General features: G+C 38.1%; 2 protein-coding genes across 2 annotated transcripts in view; one reads left to right on the top strand and one right to left on the bottom strand.

The window, feature by feature from the left end:
• Positions 1-17273, top strand: part of LOC105196762 (runt-related transcription factor 1) — an 89726-nt gene that overhangs the window by 29736 nt on the left and 42717 nt on the right. The gene's annotated exons all lie outside the window — the stretch shown is intronic.
• Positions 4056-7993, bottom strand: LOC105196763 (segmentation protein Runt). Its single transcript, XM_011162856.3, has 4 exons — positions 7339-7993; positions 7140-7253; positions 5618-5725; positions 4056-5219 (listed from the first exon to the last, which is right to left on the bottom strand). Exons 1-4 carry the CDS (start codon positions 7661-7663, stop codon positions 4762-4764), a joined length of 1005 nt encoding a protein of 334 aa, XP_011161158.1. The 5' UTR covers positions 7664-7993; the 3' UTR covers positions 4056-4761.

The raw sequence follows: 17273 nt of genomic DNA, 5'->3' as shown, positions 1-17273 counted from the left end.
TAATTCTAAAGATCACGTTCCATTATGAAACTAATAGATAAGGATAAACTATTATCGTCGTAGGCCACAGTTGGAAAGGTTCGAGCGTTTTTTTCAATTTTTTGTGCAGTCCGTTAAATTAACACTTTACTTACTAAGATCGCTCGAAACAATTTTTCCATTTTTTATTTTATATTATATTTAAATACAGTTCTGCGAATACTTGAATACGATTTTAAAAATATTTAGTAAATATGAGTGTTTGATTTATTATTTTCCACAAGGTCTTGATCGATCTAAAATTGATCCAAGATTCATGCATTTATCATCGCATTTATAGTTTCGCGGTATCGCTAATGAAAAAACATGGAAGAAAAAGAATTTTTGATTGCGTGGATCGCCGGAGTGAGTGAAAAATTTCAACACGCAAAGGAACAAAAGCGTGGCAGGGCCCCGCGTTCTACGAGTGAAAAACAAGTTTCCTCTCGGAAACAAATGTGGGAAGATCGATTCGCGTTCCGCGAAACGGCGCGCGGCGGCACGGTGCGGCGCGCCGATTTAGCGGCGAGCACGGTCTGAAAATCGGCGGTTTCCGCGAAACAATTCGCCTTTTCAGCGGCCCTCGCTGTGCCAATCGACGATCAAACGCCGTGGAGCGCGGCGCCTCTGCGAAGCAAACGTGTGCGTGAAACGCACTACGTGACGTACACGTGACTGTGGGGCAGGTACTCTTTAATCCGCGACAGCAGCCGCGAGCGGGTCGATAACCGATAACGAGGTCGGGGCATTGCGATGCAAAACAGCTCGTTAAACGTTTTTCCTAAGGTCGCGCGACGCCGCGCTTTCGCCTTTACCTTCGCCTTCGAGCGGCCACGAGCAAAAGACAAGTTTAGTTCGAAGAACGCGGGACGCCTCTCGAAGACGGCGGTTCTGTTTATCGTCGGGAGAAGAAGGGAGTCGTCTTCATTGTTGCGAATTCCTCTCGAAAGAGGCTTATTATTTCCGCGATTTCCTGCCCTGTACGTTTCCTTCTCCCTTTTGCGAAACGCCGTGTAATCCTCGACACGTTTCATCGTAAGAACAATTAGTGTATCGCTAAGGAAAATCAGTGAGGATTCTTTGAGCAATCTCTTGCGGGAGATCTTTGGTTTATTTTTACTTTATTATACTGCGTTACAGTGTGCTCTCAGTATCTTTCGAAGTCTCTCAGTGCGCTACTTGCTCTGAAAATTCGAATATTATTTACGAAAGAACTGCAAACAAATTGAGAAAATAAAATTGCTCCAAAATAAAATTATTAATATCAAAGAAGAAGAATATTCTTGTTTTGAGATTATGTTTATTTTCGAAATTAAATATTGCAAAGATTACGTAGTGTTAAATAAACATAATGTACATGCACAAAAAAATTTTGTACAGTTTTATAAAAAAAAAAATATTCTCATTGTTTAATAATAATTTTCATGATGAATTCAGAGGGAAAAGTATTTAGATAGAAATTATTTTCATGAATAAGAATTTTTTTTAATAATGTTATTATTATCAAAACAATCATATTGCACTTTTAAGAGTACTATTAAAATAAAAATATTTCACTAAAATTCAAGATTATCAAATTTTTTGAAATATACATATAAGCAAGATTATCATTATTTTCTATATAAACAAGAATATAATTTCTTGCACAAGCAGTATTCATATACAAATATGAAACAATGATTGTCAGAGAGAATATATTTTAATTTGATACTGTTTTTGTCTGTGTAGATTTACTCTTTCCAAAAGTTGTAGTTTTACACTTCTGAACGTATTATTTTCTGTAATATGAATATATTTCACATTTCCGTGGCAAAGTATAGGACTTGACTGATTCTTTCGTGAACACAGTAGCCGTATATCGTCGACGTAAACGAGGACCGGTCACGGCTCGTCGATTTGCCTCGACCGATAGCGTTGACACTGCCTCTGCAACCGTGAAGAGACCTTTACGAGCGCGTAATCCAGTGCGTATAACGCGATCTACGTAAACGAAGCGTCCCAACCCCGCGTACGGCAGCCTCTTTCGCATGCGTAGCGCCTGCGGTCGGTGCGTTGTTGGGCAGGTAAATCGGGGCGAGAGCGACACACAGGAGAGAGTGGGCGGGGTACTTACTAATTGTCCGAGCCCTTCGCCCCTCGACCTGACCCCCTCATCAACGCTGATTGCCTAACTCTAGGACCCTCGAACCAGGGTCCTCACGATTCTAGACTAGCGACGAAGAGAGGATCGACGTCCTCTGGTGTGTCGACGAAGCGAATCAACCGCTCCTTCCGCGTCGCATTATACTTCAATTGCTCATTCCGAAGTTCTCGTTGATCTTCTATCGATCTCCGTTTGACTAATTGGAACAATTAAAATAATTCCGTTCGCCTCTCGGACTTGCATTTATTTCATAGAATAAAATTGAAATTTTATCTCGTAGGCATTTGATATTTGAAATAAAATTTTGTTTCAACCAAGTGTTTCGAGAATCTTTTATTCGATAGAGTGCGCGAGATGTGAACTATTATATATGTATATATAAAACTAAAGTTTCGCGAATATATGCAAATTTTGTTGCTGCAATTAACGTAGTTATCTGGAAAAATATTCATTTTCCCTCCGTTTGTGCTAATTGCGAGATCGCGAGGTTAAACGCGATAGCTCGACGTTGCAACACGTAAAATACCAAACGGTTCGCCTAATAAGAGCGGTTTGTTTCGAAATCGCGAGTGGAAGTCTGTATACACCGAAAGTCGATTATTCAGCTCGGGGATCCGCACGTCCGCCCGTTGATTTTTTCCATCCCATGCCGCTGGCTGACTCAATTATACATGACGATTCTTTGAGCAAACATTAGTTAGCGCCGACTGGCTCGCGCGTCGCGTCGGATTGGCTTGGATCGGCTGGCCTCGGTTGATGCGGTGACCCTTCATGGTTGCTTGGTTCCGTTGTCTACTCGTCAACGAACAGCCCCACGGTTACGGGGTGTCGACGCGGTTCTCATTTTCTCGCCGGGGATTAATCCCATTAAGCGTGACGCGCAAAGCTACGATGCGAGATCGTCCGGCTGCGCGATCGATCAGTCACTTTTGAAATTTCAGCGCGCATTCGATCGCGCAATTTTTAATCAAGACGATCTGATCAAGATTTTACATCCGCGCCAATACGTTACACACATACACACACACACGCGCGCGCGACGGGTATCGAATTTTCGCTGCAGCGTTTTCGATCCGAAGGTATATATCGGAGGCGCGCGCGCGTACACGTCGCACCTGCAACCGGAATGCGAGAATTGAGTTATTCGACGTCACCGAGATTAACTGCGCTCGTACTCTGTGCACCAGTTGACAAACACGACCGGAACAATTCAGAAAAAAAACTATCCCTTACCCCAGGTCGTGTTTCAGCGTGATGCAGCACAGTCCCGACGGACATTTCGCGTCGCGCGGACATCTCGTCGAATGAGCCGAGCATTATCGAACCGCGGTTGCGTCATGTTCGTGTTTTTTATGCGCAATGAAATTAATCGCGCGTAATTATTCGTGAAAAATCACATCTCTGCGAAATAATTTATCTCAATTCCGTCCAATTCAATCCAAACGCGAAAGCACCACTGACCCGCTACAGAGAGATTTGTTCGACAGATCTGAGAACCGCTGACGTGGTCCCGAACCTATAGGTACTAATACAGATCTCACGCACTCCCCTCCGATATAAACCATTCTCCACCCTTGTGCTCGCCGTATGGGATCCCTTACGCACACACGAAAGAGACGGAACGATTGCGCGACGGTACGACCATTCAGATTTAAATCGCGACAAAAAAATATGGATTCCCCTTGCAGCAGCACGGAGTGCGACGTTCCGCTCTCTTTCATATTCTTCCTTTCTATTCGCGACGCCCGGACTGTTCGACGACACTTCCTTGACACTTTTGAGAATGGATCTCTCGCGCGCGACGATATCGATCATTCTTAGAATATAATAGTGATCGATCGTTAAATTTAACTTTGGAGTGCTGAAAAGGTATGATTAAATGTGACAGCGACGCTTAAGTTTTCTTACGTGGATCTCGATTTTATTCATTCCATTGCGTTTCTACCATCTATTTACATTAAAACTCTGACTTATAAATAATATCAATATCTCTGTCTTTTTGGTCTCTTTCTCTCTCTCTCTCTCTCTCCCTCTTTCTTTCTTCTCCTTCGTCTTCCTTCTCTCTTCTTCTTCTTCTCATTCACTTACACATTTATACGTGTACTTCCATGAACACACAAAATGTAGATAAATCTTTATCTCTCTGCGGTAACTACTTTATTGTCCACGAACTATGTACACGGCATATATACATTCATTTATGTATACATTTGTCCAAATTTATAAAATTCATCATGAATTTCATAATTTCTGTTTAGCAAAATTTATAAAATTCATCAATGAATTTGTAAAACTTGAAACACGCGTCCGCAATGGTAGACGAAGAACGTCCTCGACACGTCTCGGAATATATCTAAAAAGCTAGAGTTATTCAGAAAGGTGATGATTAATTTTATGAATGCGCCAAATTTGAAAAATTTGCCGCGCATTTTACGATTTTTATTTATTCATAATAAAACTTATAAAAATTCGTAAATTTTCGTAAAGCTTGCTCGTTCGTAGAATTAATCATTAATTTTTTCGTCTACCACCACGGCAATACGTTTTCACTAGCCTTCTTCCAAGATATTTGAGAGATTTTTCGTTCTTGCTACTTGGGTCTACGATCTTGAATACGGCCTCCAGACACCTTTCGCAGGCGGCGGCGAGAGTTTCGTTGGCGACGGACTCCTCCGTGACGGCGATAATTTCTGGGAGATGAGCTCGGTGGGCGCCTTCAACTCGTTTCTCGTCCCCTCGGTCGGTCTTTTGGGGTTTCTGTCCGGCGACGACGACGACGAGGACGTGCTCGGTGGCAGAGTGTTGTGTCGAAGTGGCACGAAGGCGCTTCGGACCTCTTCAATCGCGGACTCGCTGCCAGATTCGCTAGGGGTGGGCGGTGTTCTGGACGGACTCGTCGCGATCGCCACAACCGGTGTCATCGCGTTCGTCGTCGGCACATTGGTCGTCGTAAAATTACTCGCCGCGTAATCGGGATAATTGCCGACATATTCAAACGGATACGTCAGAATTGGCGAGAAGGCCCGATTGAATAAGTCGGGGGGTGATGGTACCGCTCCTGAGGAAGAGAGAATCGGTTAATCTTGGGCCTCCGTCCGTTCTCGCGGGGGCGAGCGGTAGTAGTAAGTCGCATTGTTGTTTCAACAACGAGAGGGATGTGCAGCGGCTACGGGACGCGGAAAGCGGGACGAGGGGGACCGTAGAGGGGTCCGCTGTGGGAAAAGAGAGCTCAGACTCACCCCTCGGTCCAGCTCACGGAGTATGAATCATCGGCAGGCGTCGCGGACTCGACGAAATCGATAACGCGGATTCTCTCGTGAGCGCGGGCTCTCTTTTAAGACTTTTTTCACGTTCGCGATACATGGTGTGAAATATTTTTCCCGCTCGATCCGCACATTTTTTTTGTCTTTTTTTGCTTTTTTCTGAACGCGGTGACATTGCGCAGTGATATTTTACCATTAGCTAAAGCAGGATGCGGCAAATGCCAGGATGGAAAGTACGTAACATCCAGCCAGGGATTGAGAAAACCACCAAGTCCATGAAAAGTCGTGCCGTACTGATAATCTGTAAAATAAATCGGAGGTGCTTGTTGATTATATATACACGCACACTAACGCCAGATTTCGAGCGTTGAAAATAGATTTCATCGTTTCTTTCGCTCTAGTCACGCTCGACTAACGTTTCGAGTTTTACGATCCACCAGAGATTCTCTCGCAGTCTCTCATATTGCGGCCGTGCATTATTAAATTTGCGAGAAATAAAGAGACATACAAAGCCGTTGCGAAAGACTTTTTACTTTTCAAAGAAACGGAAACTTCGTGACGCGACTAACTGACAAACGCCAGGAAGAAGGAACTCGGCCACCCAAGATCTATAAAAGCGAAGATTAACGACGTTCCCCCGGGCTATCCGGAGGGGCAGCTAGTGTATCTCTGTTTATACGAGCGTGGCATAAAATCCGTTATTACGACGTGGCGCGGGTTTTCGTAGCGCGGCACATGCTACCGCCATATGCGGTGCGATAAACAAACGCGTAAACGCGGCTTCTTTTGCAGCCGTCTATCCTTCCTCGTTGCCTTCGCCGCCGCCGCCGCCGCCGCCGGTTACTATCCTCCGTTTGTCTCTCCTTATCGTACTATCACTCTCCTTCTCGCTTCTTTCCCCGGGTGCCAACCAATAAACAATTTGACTTAGTGGGCCACGACGACCAACCGGGGCGGCGCGGCGGCGTTTCGGGGAAAATAAACGCAGCAGCTAAAGAGCGTACCGCCGACGAAGACCTCGTTCTCGCGGCTTGACACGATGCCAGATCTCGCGCTGTGTCCGTGTATGTACGTGCGGCTGCGTGTGCGTGTGTATGCTGCATGTGCTCTTGCGCGGCGTGCATGTGCGCGCGCTCGCTCGTGCACGTGCGAGCCGACGCTCGGTGTCGAGGGCTCGGCACCGTTCAGCGGCACTGCCACCACCTCGCGGTTTGAGGTCCACCAGATATACGCCGGATTATTAAACGCCCGCGAGGCTCCGACGCCCGTTTGCGGATTCCGCGGTGGTCACGGAGCTTCCGACGACTTTTGGACCCGTCGGTTGAATACCACCCCTCTTCTAACAATGTCGTTTCCGAACTCTCCCTATCCCCACCCTCTTTCATCCAACTGTCAAACTACGTTTCGCGATTACTGTATTTTTTCGCGACGTTAGCCTACGCAAGGAAGGGATTTTGTAGTTTGTCTTGAATGTGATTTACGAGCATTATCACTTCCACGAGCTCCGAAACTTTTTCAATCAAATTTTCCAACTTGCTTTATTTATTCATCTAAACTTAAATTCTGGAATATTAAGCATTATTACGAAATGCTAATCGCGTGAAATGCTTTCGTGCTTCGACTTTGTTGTTTGACGACAATAACTGTCGCAAGATACTAAATAGTTATCGTTACGATGAAATCTCAATTGTGTCATTAATTGTATATCGACTTACTCGACTTGGACCTCGGTTCGCGTGGTCCATCTACTGTAACCTTGATAGCTTTGCTGTACGTGGCTACTTGGTACGGTACCGTATTGATCTGGATCGTTAGAGTGAATGATTTTCCTGTAAACGAAAATCAAGTCTGTTCCTTAAAGTTTTGCCGATACTTGAGAACCTCGTACATGTGAATATGAATTCTTTGTCTCACCTCTTCCACTGCGACCGACAAATCTAAGATCGTTGAACTTGGCGACCTGATTCTTCATGACCGCTGTGCAATTTCTCAGTTCGCCACAACAGTTTTCGTCATTGCCAGCCTTGATGGTAACTTGGGTGCCATCCAGGACGTCGTCGAGAGCTATGACCTTGAATGCCACCGGAAGAGACTTGTTTGATCTCCAATGAGATGGTAGCGAACTGCACATGATGGTGGGACTTCCTGTCGTTACCAAATCGCCATGACATCTTCTAAGGCTTTCTTTTATAGCTCTAAGGGTCTCCGTCACCCCCAAAGTACCATCCCGTAAATGCATTTTTTAATTCCAACGGGAAGGTCGATAAGAAGTTTGATTCTTTTTTTTAACTATCGATTCAAACTCCCACGCGCAAACACTGTTTTGGTGAACACGATCGATCACTAGTCTCTTCGTTATTCACTATTATCACATTCGAAGAAATAATAGACACATGTTATCTCTCTCTCCTCTTCTTTCTCAGCGAAGAACCTCCATTGTGCGTTCCTTATTTGAATTTCTGTTTCGATTGCACCTTTGTACCACGAACTGGTAAAACGTTAAAGCAATCCGACGCGCACTCGATGCCGGCTGAGCGGATTCTAGTTTTTCGCAGCCGTAGCCGCAGCTATTTAGGGGGGATTTTTCTCCCCTCCAATTTTTCCGGAGCCCCACCCAGAGCAAGCGCGCCGACCAATGAGGACGGCGGTCGTGTTGTGGCCTCCGCGGCTCGCCGCCTTCGCCCCTAACCAGGCTTAGGGGGTGCTTTGCGAAAGGGGCTGCCTGGCTCGCGCGAAGGGAGCTTGGCGCCTCCGCTCTTCCTTAACGTACCCACTCGACCTCTCTCTCTGTCTCTCTCTTTCTCCCTCCATTTCTCTTCCTATCTCTCGCTCCTTCTCGCTCGGTCTCTATCGTCTCTCTCTACTTCGCTTCATCTGTCTCCCTTGCTCGGCCTCTCTGCCTTCACATTCTGTTCTCCTCGTCATGCTGGCCTCGTCACTACCTTTCCACCAACCGAACCACCTACGCCACGCTTTACGTGACGACGTAAATTCTCACGCGCACGTGTTCGAACTACCCCACCATGCACGAGTGATCTGGTCCGGCAGCTGCACGCGTTTCTTGACCTCCAAGGCTAATGTGTCTTGTGCATGCGGTGGGACCAGTGACACTTTCACACTCATTAACGATTTATTTATAGTTCTTAAAGTAGGATATTATTTTAAGGGAAAGTATTATTTTTCAAATATGATAGAATAATTATAAAAAAATAATAAAGCTCTTAGGTTATACTTTTGGCAATTATGCTGCAGTGATTTTTTGTTTCATCAATAACTCATTTTTTTTAAATTTTATTTTGTTTAAATTCTATGTAAAAATGAACAGAAAAATTGATCAATTAATTTATACTATATTTTAGTATATTTTAATATACGAAAATATATTAAATAAGCATATTACATATAAGAAATGTAAATATTTAGAAACAGAGAAATATTCGACCGCTAATGTGAAAACACAAATTAAACGAGAACGCTTTCCTTTTCAACGGTCGTAGCTAGATCTTAGTGTTTATATTTATTTGTGTGATTTTATATACATCTTTGAATTCACCCAATTGTATGCTGAATAAATTTTCAGTTATATCACATCTCTAAGTTCAATAAGATTTAGTAATATACATAGTAGTAAATATTTAGTGTCTTGATAATTTCAAATTGTTATTTATTTCAAATATATTATTATATATTTAATAATAATTGTGAAAAAAATATTTTGTACATATATTATTATTTATTATATAAATAGCATTGAATTTCTACAAAGATTTATTTTTTTACAAGTAATTTTAAAGGGGTTTTATAAAATTGTGATAAATTATTTTATTAAGATTATTTTAATAAATAATATATACAAGGGTATATATATAATATATACAAGGATATATATATATATATATATATATATATAGAGAGAGAGAGAGAGAGAGAGAGAGAGAAAGAGAGAGAGGAAATGCATTTCTGACACATGTAAAAAATGTATATTTTTACGGTAAAAGTGATACACAATTATAAGAATTACACGAAAATTATTCTTAATATAATAATTAGATTTTAAGACAAAAATAATTTTGTGAACTAATTATTGTAAAAAGAAGTATATACAAATTTTACAAAATTTTGTTAGATACAGATTTGAAAATAATTTTATTAGGTGTTCCAGTAACTGTAAGATATTTAAGTTGATAAAATGTTATAATGTTTTGAACAGTATTGCTGATATTAGGTATAACAGGCAAGACTACATTGTTATCATCGAGAACGAGATGTTACAATATAATTATACTTGAGCGTTCTTCATAATTGTTTTAAACCAACAAAATTATTTGCAGATCTGTTTAGCTAAATTCTTAGATACCTGAGCAAAATCATTCTTTCTGTGTACCGTTTCAAAATTATCGTCTAATATTTTGAATAAACAAATAAGAAATGTCTTTTCTACCAAATATGAAACTAGTTTGGTTCTTAAATACAATTATCACATTTATAAATCTAAGTTAACTATTCAATTACAATCACTTATGAACAAATATGTACATATGAAAATAATTGTACGTAAATTTTAGTAATACATAGTTTTTTTACACTATTATTTATTGATATATTATTACTATTGAGTAGTACTTATTATTTAGAGAAACGATGCTGAAATTAATGTTTTATTGATTAAAGTTCCGCATGACAGCAGGTAGGTGAGGGAAGGATTACAATTGGGTCCAAGATCGGGGTAATAAGGGTAATGCCGTTAACATTGGATAATGGATAGAACCCTAAAGGGCCACAGAAGATTTATTACAGTCACCTCTTTTGACCTGCTTTTACATAAAACGACACGCACCCGTTTCAAGCCTTTCTGAAGTAATTTCAATGAATAAATTGTAAATGAACAATTTTTGTTACGCCAAGAAGTTAATTGTTCGACTTTAACGTACGGACCATACATTACAAGATTAATGACAATCGTCATGCTTGTCAATCTGTAAGAAAGATTTTCTGAATACATTGAAATAACAATTTTATTGTGATATCTAAAAATTTAGTTTGACATAGTTAAAATAATAATTATATGCTGGCTCATCAAAATACCTATGAATGAAGCTTAAACTTGATGATATTGCTGCAAAAAGTTTTGATATTTTAACAACAGCTTCTGCGTTTAATATTAATTATTTAATCCAACGTAATTATTTTAACAAAATATATATTTATATTTCAACAAAATTATTTTTTTTTTGTTTGAATATTAAGCGCATAGTTTTCTTATCCAGATCAATTACGCATTGGCAATAAACTGCTGAAACTGCCTGAGCAAATCTCGATATCCACTAACGATATATATATATATATATATATATATATATATATATATATATATCAGATTTTCAAGTATACTTAACAAATTTTGATTTCGTTACTACAATCACGCGAAAACAGAAATGTAGTAAGACATTTGCAAACTAAGCAACAGAAAATGTGCAGACCGTAACCAGAGTGCAAATATATTATAAAGATAATTTATTAAAAATTCATTAAATAATAACTCATTAAACGGTTTAGTAGAGGCTAGCATGTAGAAAATATTTTCGTTTCAGCTTTATACTAAAACGATACTAATGTATATTCGCAATAATGAAAAGTCCTTAGTCTATACCATTAAAACTTCATTTCATTAAAATTAATACTAAATGTTTTAATGCTTTAATCTTTAAAGTACGCGGACTCAGTATCGGTCAAACTTCGTCTAGAGTGTCTAATAAACATCCGCTTTGGATGTGAAGTCGCTTTTAAACGCGTAGTATATTGAGGACAACGCATATAATGCAAGCGCGCTAATTTGAAGTCCATTAAAATGGATATATTTTGCGAGAGATAATAAATGAACAGCGTGTTTTATATGCGTTGCGATTGCGCACGTATGTGAAAATGTTTATTTTACGCATTTTACACGATTGTTCTGGGAAAACCAAATTGTTCATTCTTTTTTTCTGCTTTTGAACTTGCCGCTTTGTTATAGCTAATAATATGTTAATGTAGTTTCTAGTGAAATAGAAGTTAACATTTACACAAAAATGAATAAAACTTGACCTTTATCTGAACAAGAATGGAATAAGGAAACGCTCTAATAGTGGTTAATATTTAAAATTGGATCAATTGTATGAACTGTATTCCATGCTGTTTGAAAGATTTTTTATTAATATTGTAACCGTAGTTAGAAAAATCTATTTATCTATTTATTATTTGAACTCTTTCTTTTAATGATTTATGGGTTTGTCCTTTGAGTTTACTTCTTAGGCGGTGCTTTTGTAAAGTTTGCTTCAGTTTATCAGTTCAGTTTGCGTTTTAACTCGACAACCTATATCGGTACACCATTTATAGAACTGAAAAATATATTTAATAATTGATATGAAATAGTAGAGGAGAGTTGCCAAATGCGTACCACTTAAATTGTTTTTTATTATATATCACAGTTGGTCTATCGCTGTTTTGGATGCAAAGTTCGAAATTAACTTGACTTTTCAGATATCTATTATTATAGTAATAACAAATTAATTTATTACAAGCTTTTCTGTAATATGCTGCAAAAGGTGTAATTTAAAAAACAAATCGTCTAAAGCGTATCTGTGATTTCTTAAATCGTATTGTCTTTGAAATTAGTGAATTTATGAAGTAATTACAAGTATAAAAAATTATAAAATACTATTTATTTTATTAATAAAGAGATCAAATATTCAATATTTAATAGATAACAATAATGAAAAAGTAAGGGCGCCAAAATAAAGTTAGCTGGAATTTATTTTTGTAGTTAACATATTTTTGTTTATATCAATTACGCTGTGTAACAAAAATTTCAGACTACAAACCAGACAATATAATTCTTATAAATTTTTTGAAAGCAAAACCGTTAATGAAATTACTCTATTGTGTCATATTTTAGAGAAAATTGAATTTAAGGTGCCAAAAATGTCATTTTTGAGTAGTTTTGAACTAAAATAGCTAACAAAATGTGGTGCAATAGAGCAGCTTTATTTTGTACGGATTTGTTTTTAGCGATCAAAAATCTATAAAAATTATTTACTCTATTAATGAAAAACTCTACTTATGCAAAATTTACAGTTAATATCATAAATTAAAAGAAAGACAGACAGTAATGGTTTGCTTAAGCTATTTAAATACTTATCTGCACATAACGATTATAAATCAGTGATCAAAATTGTCAAATATAATATGTATAATATTTGTTTAAACAAATAAAAAGTGGCGGTAAAATAATGCAATGTAGTATATATATTTTTTTCGTAGAATTCAATGATGCTATTAGTTTTTATTAAATTTAAAATTTTTATACATTGTTTAAATTATAACAATGATTGTTGAAACAAATTATATTTGACAATTTTGACTATATATTTATAATCGGCGACCTTATCCATTATGTGCTGGTATTTAAATTGCGTAAGCGGATCATTACCGTTTCTTTTTTAAATTTATAAATATAAATTTTAATTTGCATAAAGCAATTGATACAATAGATGATTTTTAAAATTTTTGATCGCTCAAAATAAATCCGAAAATATAATTGCTCTATCACATTGTTATATTGTTTAAGCTATTTTAACAAAAGTACTAAAAAATGCGATGTTTGGCAACTTTAAATTCAATTTTCTCAAAAACGTGACGTACAGCAATTTTGTTTGCAAATTCAATGATGAAAATTTACAAGAGTCTTAACTGGTCTAATAAAGAAGTTAAAATTTGTCACAGTATTATTAATTTTACTATTATCACTTATCAATTTTACATTAATATCATATATATTGTAGCAAAATTTGTGGAGTAAGAAAAGATAGAATTTAAAAAATATTGAACTAACTTTTAATAATTATAATTGAACGTACAATGAATGTAAAACATTCTACGATAAATTTTATTTTATGAAAATATAACATTTCAAAATAAAATTGCATAATTGTTTTATTATTAGCTGTATAAATTGATGAAAAATTTACATCAGATATATCTGATTTTCTAAAATGCAAGTAGCATGCACAAAACAGGATAAAACATGTTAATTTTTTGTCTATATTATTTATTTCTCATTTATTTTTTATTTTTGTTACTAAACACACTGCTTTATTTAAAAAAAAAACGTGAGAGTATTAAAGAGGTAGACCAGTACGCATTCAGCAACTCTTCTCTATTAAAATCCATTACCAAGATTCGCTTCGACCGAAAAATGGTATTTTCTTTTCATTTCTTGTATCACATATCGGTGTTATACTCAATTGTTGTCATATTATAGACGTAGATGGAAAAATTTCTATAAATCTATTTATAATTTTACCTCGTTCTTTTAATGATTTATGAGTTTACCCTTGCGTTCGTTCCCTAGGCGGTGCTTCTGTAAAGTTTGCGCTTCTATGCGTAAAATTAGCATCAAGTAATTCTTACCTTTTGTTAATTTTCAGGTACTCAGTGACTTCCTGCCATACTTTCTTACTTTATTATATCAGGATTGTGTAGAAAAGGGTGACTTAACGCTTTAGTATTATTGGTGTTGCACTATATATAGAATAATGGGTCTACTTTTGGATAATAGATAGTCCATATCCTTCGATTTTACCACATTTTCTAGTTAAGTAAAGATTAAGGAATTTGTCAATATTTATATATTATTTATATATTTAGATATTATTATTAATATTTTTATATTTCTAATTTATTAGGTTTTTGAATATTTGATGAGTACGCATTTCGAATTTTTGCAATTAATAATGTTTGGCATGTCATGAAAAACAGGCAAGTGTTAACACAGTATTATTTTATCGCACAGTAGGGTGTCGTGACTATGACGGTACAAGTAATTAATAACGTCACTCTTGACAGGAAAGTCAAATGAAGTCGTAAGATCATGCCATTCTGTGATTCACAACAATGAGGACTAATTTCTTAAAACGTCTCTCTGCATGTTAGGCTTCCGTTTCCTTGCCAGTGCCCACCAAAAGCTTCGATTTGTTTTAATATCGTGTAGTGTCTGCCTATGTGTTATAGACTGGCGTGAAATGTGTAATGCTCGGATTTTTTAAAAGGTTCACACAATCAGCGGAAACTTATTAATACCGAAATTATTATCTTGGGCAAAGTGGTTGATTATCGTGGACGTTTTTATTACAAGATTACACTTGCGTGAATATCTAAAATAATCAAAAAATGATTGAATTATATAAATTGGACTTAATAAGTTTTAATAAAATCTGAATCTGAATCTTATATAAATTTATAAGATTTATAATAAGCTCTTATAAGCTCCTTATTTAACACATATTAATTTTTTTTCCGCTGATTTCTATTGTGTTAATAAAATAATAACATTGAACTCGCCATGAGAAAAATGAGAAGATCGAAATGATCGAAATTATTATTAGAAGTGAGAATTCGCTGGGATACTTAACGTATTGTTCGCAACTGTTGCCTAAAGGTAACAAGAAGCGAAACTTTGGCTTTTTGACTCTTAACAGCGGTTCATGTAACACGTTGGAGTCGCATATCAGAGTCGCGGAATTTTCGCGGGGATGAATGGATACCTTTCGCCGAGAGGATAGGTGAGAGATACGATGTGCGCGAGAGATGCAAGAACGGTGGGAAAGGTTGTGTGCGACGCGAGAATAGAGCGGAGTACAGAAGTTAACACGAGAGAGAGTGCATTGTGTGCGGTGAGCGAGCCGGAAGCGTCGCCATACTGCGTATCGCCCCGTGCCGCTTTTGTTTCCGTTTTCGTTGCCTCCGATCATTTTCTGCCCCTGCGCTCACCCCCGTCCGCCCGTCCGTCGCGCCTCTGCTACGTCCTTTTGTTTCGTCCGGTTCTCTTTCGCGAGTCCTCCTCTCGTCAGGAGCGCACTCGTACGTTAAGTTCGGTACGGCGCGACAAAGGGGAGTTATGTACGATCTTACGGGGCGCGACGCATTCCTATCGCGCTTTCTCTCTTCACTTGACAAAGTCGGCGAGTCATGAAAAATCGCGGTACACGAGCTCACGCGCATTCTTCTTCTTCCGCACGGTGCATATTTCCGAACGTTCGACATTACAGTCTGATTGGTAGATGTGCAAAATGGCTAGTAGATTTGCGACACTTGCCTTTCTCTCGTTTCACTTTACTTGTCTCTCTCTCTCTCTCTCTCTTTCTCTTTCTACAGTAAGCTTTAAATTTTACGTATTCCGACGGTGTTACACGTTTTTCATGGATTTACGTTCAACCGTGCTGGCTGATGGAAGTTCTCGGCACTCCGTCCGAAAAACGCAAACACGCATTAGGGACGCGTGGATCCGGGATTGCGTCAGGTTAATGGCATTATTCTATATTTTTCCATAAAACGTGGCAAGTAAAAGCCATCGCGCTCGCGTCCCATCGGGCCGCATCGCTCTGCGATACCCTGTCCTTTGATACCCATTATCACCGTCCGGTTACCTGCCATTAATACGCTATATCGGTGCCTATTAGCCGGCGCACCTAATAACCTACAACCCGACTATAATGCCCTCAACACGAGACAGTCCGGATTCCAGTATACCCGTAGCGCATTCTCGGACCGAATGCCAGACTCGCTTACCAATAAACGTATCTCCATCTATACGTATCTAGCTCTCTCTCTCTCTCTCTCTCTCTCTCTCTCTCTCTCTCTCACTTTCCGCGCTGTATCATCCCTCTCCTCCTGTCCTTAATTCGAGTCAAGATTACAAATTGATTCCGTAGCAGTCTGTGTATGAATCAGGCGTCACGTGTTCGGGACGCACCCCTCGGACGCTACGCACTCCCATACACGTATATACACAACTTACTGACGTATACAAACAGACGCATTTGTGCTGAGCATAGCTCACTGAAATCTTCATGGGGAACATCGAACAACGGAGAGAGACGTGGCTTGTCGTATTTGTTATCCCCGTTTCGCGCGTTTACAGTTACAAAGCAGAAATTAAAGAGAATGTTACATCTCATAGTTTGATAAATTGATTTTCGTACAAAGATCTTCTTTTCATTGGATAATAAATATGGCTGAGTATATTATACAAACATTTATTTTTCGTAATTTTGCGACGATACGCGGATCGCGTATCGTTTTTAATCGGTATGAGTTTCCGACATTGGCCCCCCTTAAATTTGAGTCGTTTAATATTCAAAAATACGTCGCTATAAAATTCTGGACGACATCGAATAGAATCCAGTATGTAAAGTCCTATACATCCCGATAGATGGAGATAGGATTTTTATTTCAATCTGCCTGGATTTGCGTGGATTTCCATCAGTTTGATTTCGTATAGGTATAGAATGTTTTTCTCGTGGCAGTTTCAAAAATTTGGATATGCCCACTTTTGTCAGATTTTGCCAAACTTACGTTTGCGTTCGGTTTCCGTTTTTACTAATTAGCATCTGTTAAAATATAAAGTATAATCGTGTTATCATTATGTACATTATCAAAAGTCTTTGTCTTATCTTTTTGTTAGCAATTTCATTTTTAGAGTTATGGAGTAGTGTTTTACTTTCAATTATGGAAATATTTAAGATTGCGCATTGCCTAAAGATAAATATCATTGTATTCAATTAGAGTGGAGGAATTGACATCATTTTTATATCACTTTATAATTATAATTTACACATTCTGCACGGTCTTAATCAAAGACTTGTGTTTAATCCTGTGATTAATTTCTGCAAGAGTATTTTTTATATATCGTTCTTATTACTTATAGTCGCCTACATGATAGTCAAACGTTTAGTGATGCCTAACGAAATCGATTTTTTTTCAACCGATATGATATTTGATTATTTGAAAAATCTATACTCTAATAATTTTCG

The sequence above is a fragment of the Solenopsis invicta genome, chromosome 2 (assembly GCF_016802725.1).
Source record: "Solenopsis invicta isolate M01_SB chromosome 2, UNIL_Sinv_3.0, whole genome shotgun sequence".
NCBI classification, from domain to species: Eukaryota; Metazoa; Arthropoda; class Insecta; order Hymenoptera; family Formicidae; genus Solenopsis; species Solenopsis invicta.
Note: the sequence above shows the minus strand (reverse complement) of the source record. Positions and strands in the feature narration are given on the sequence as shown.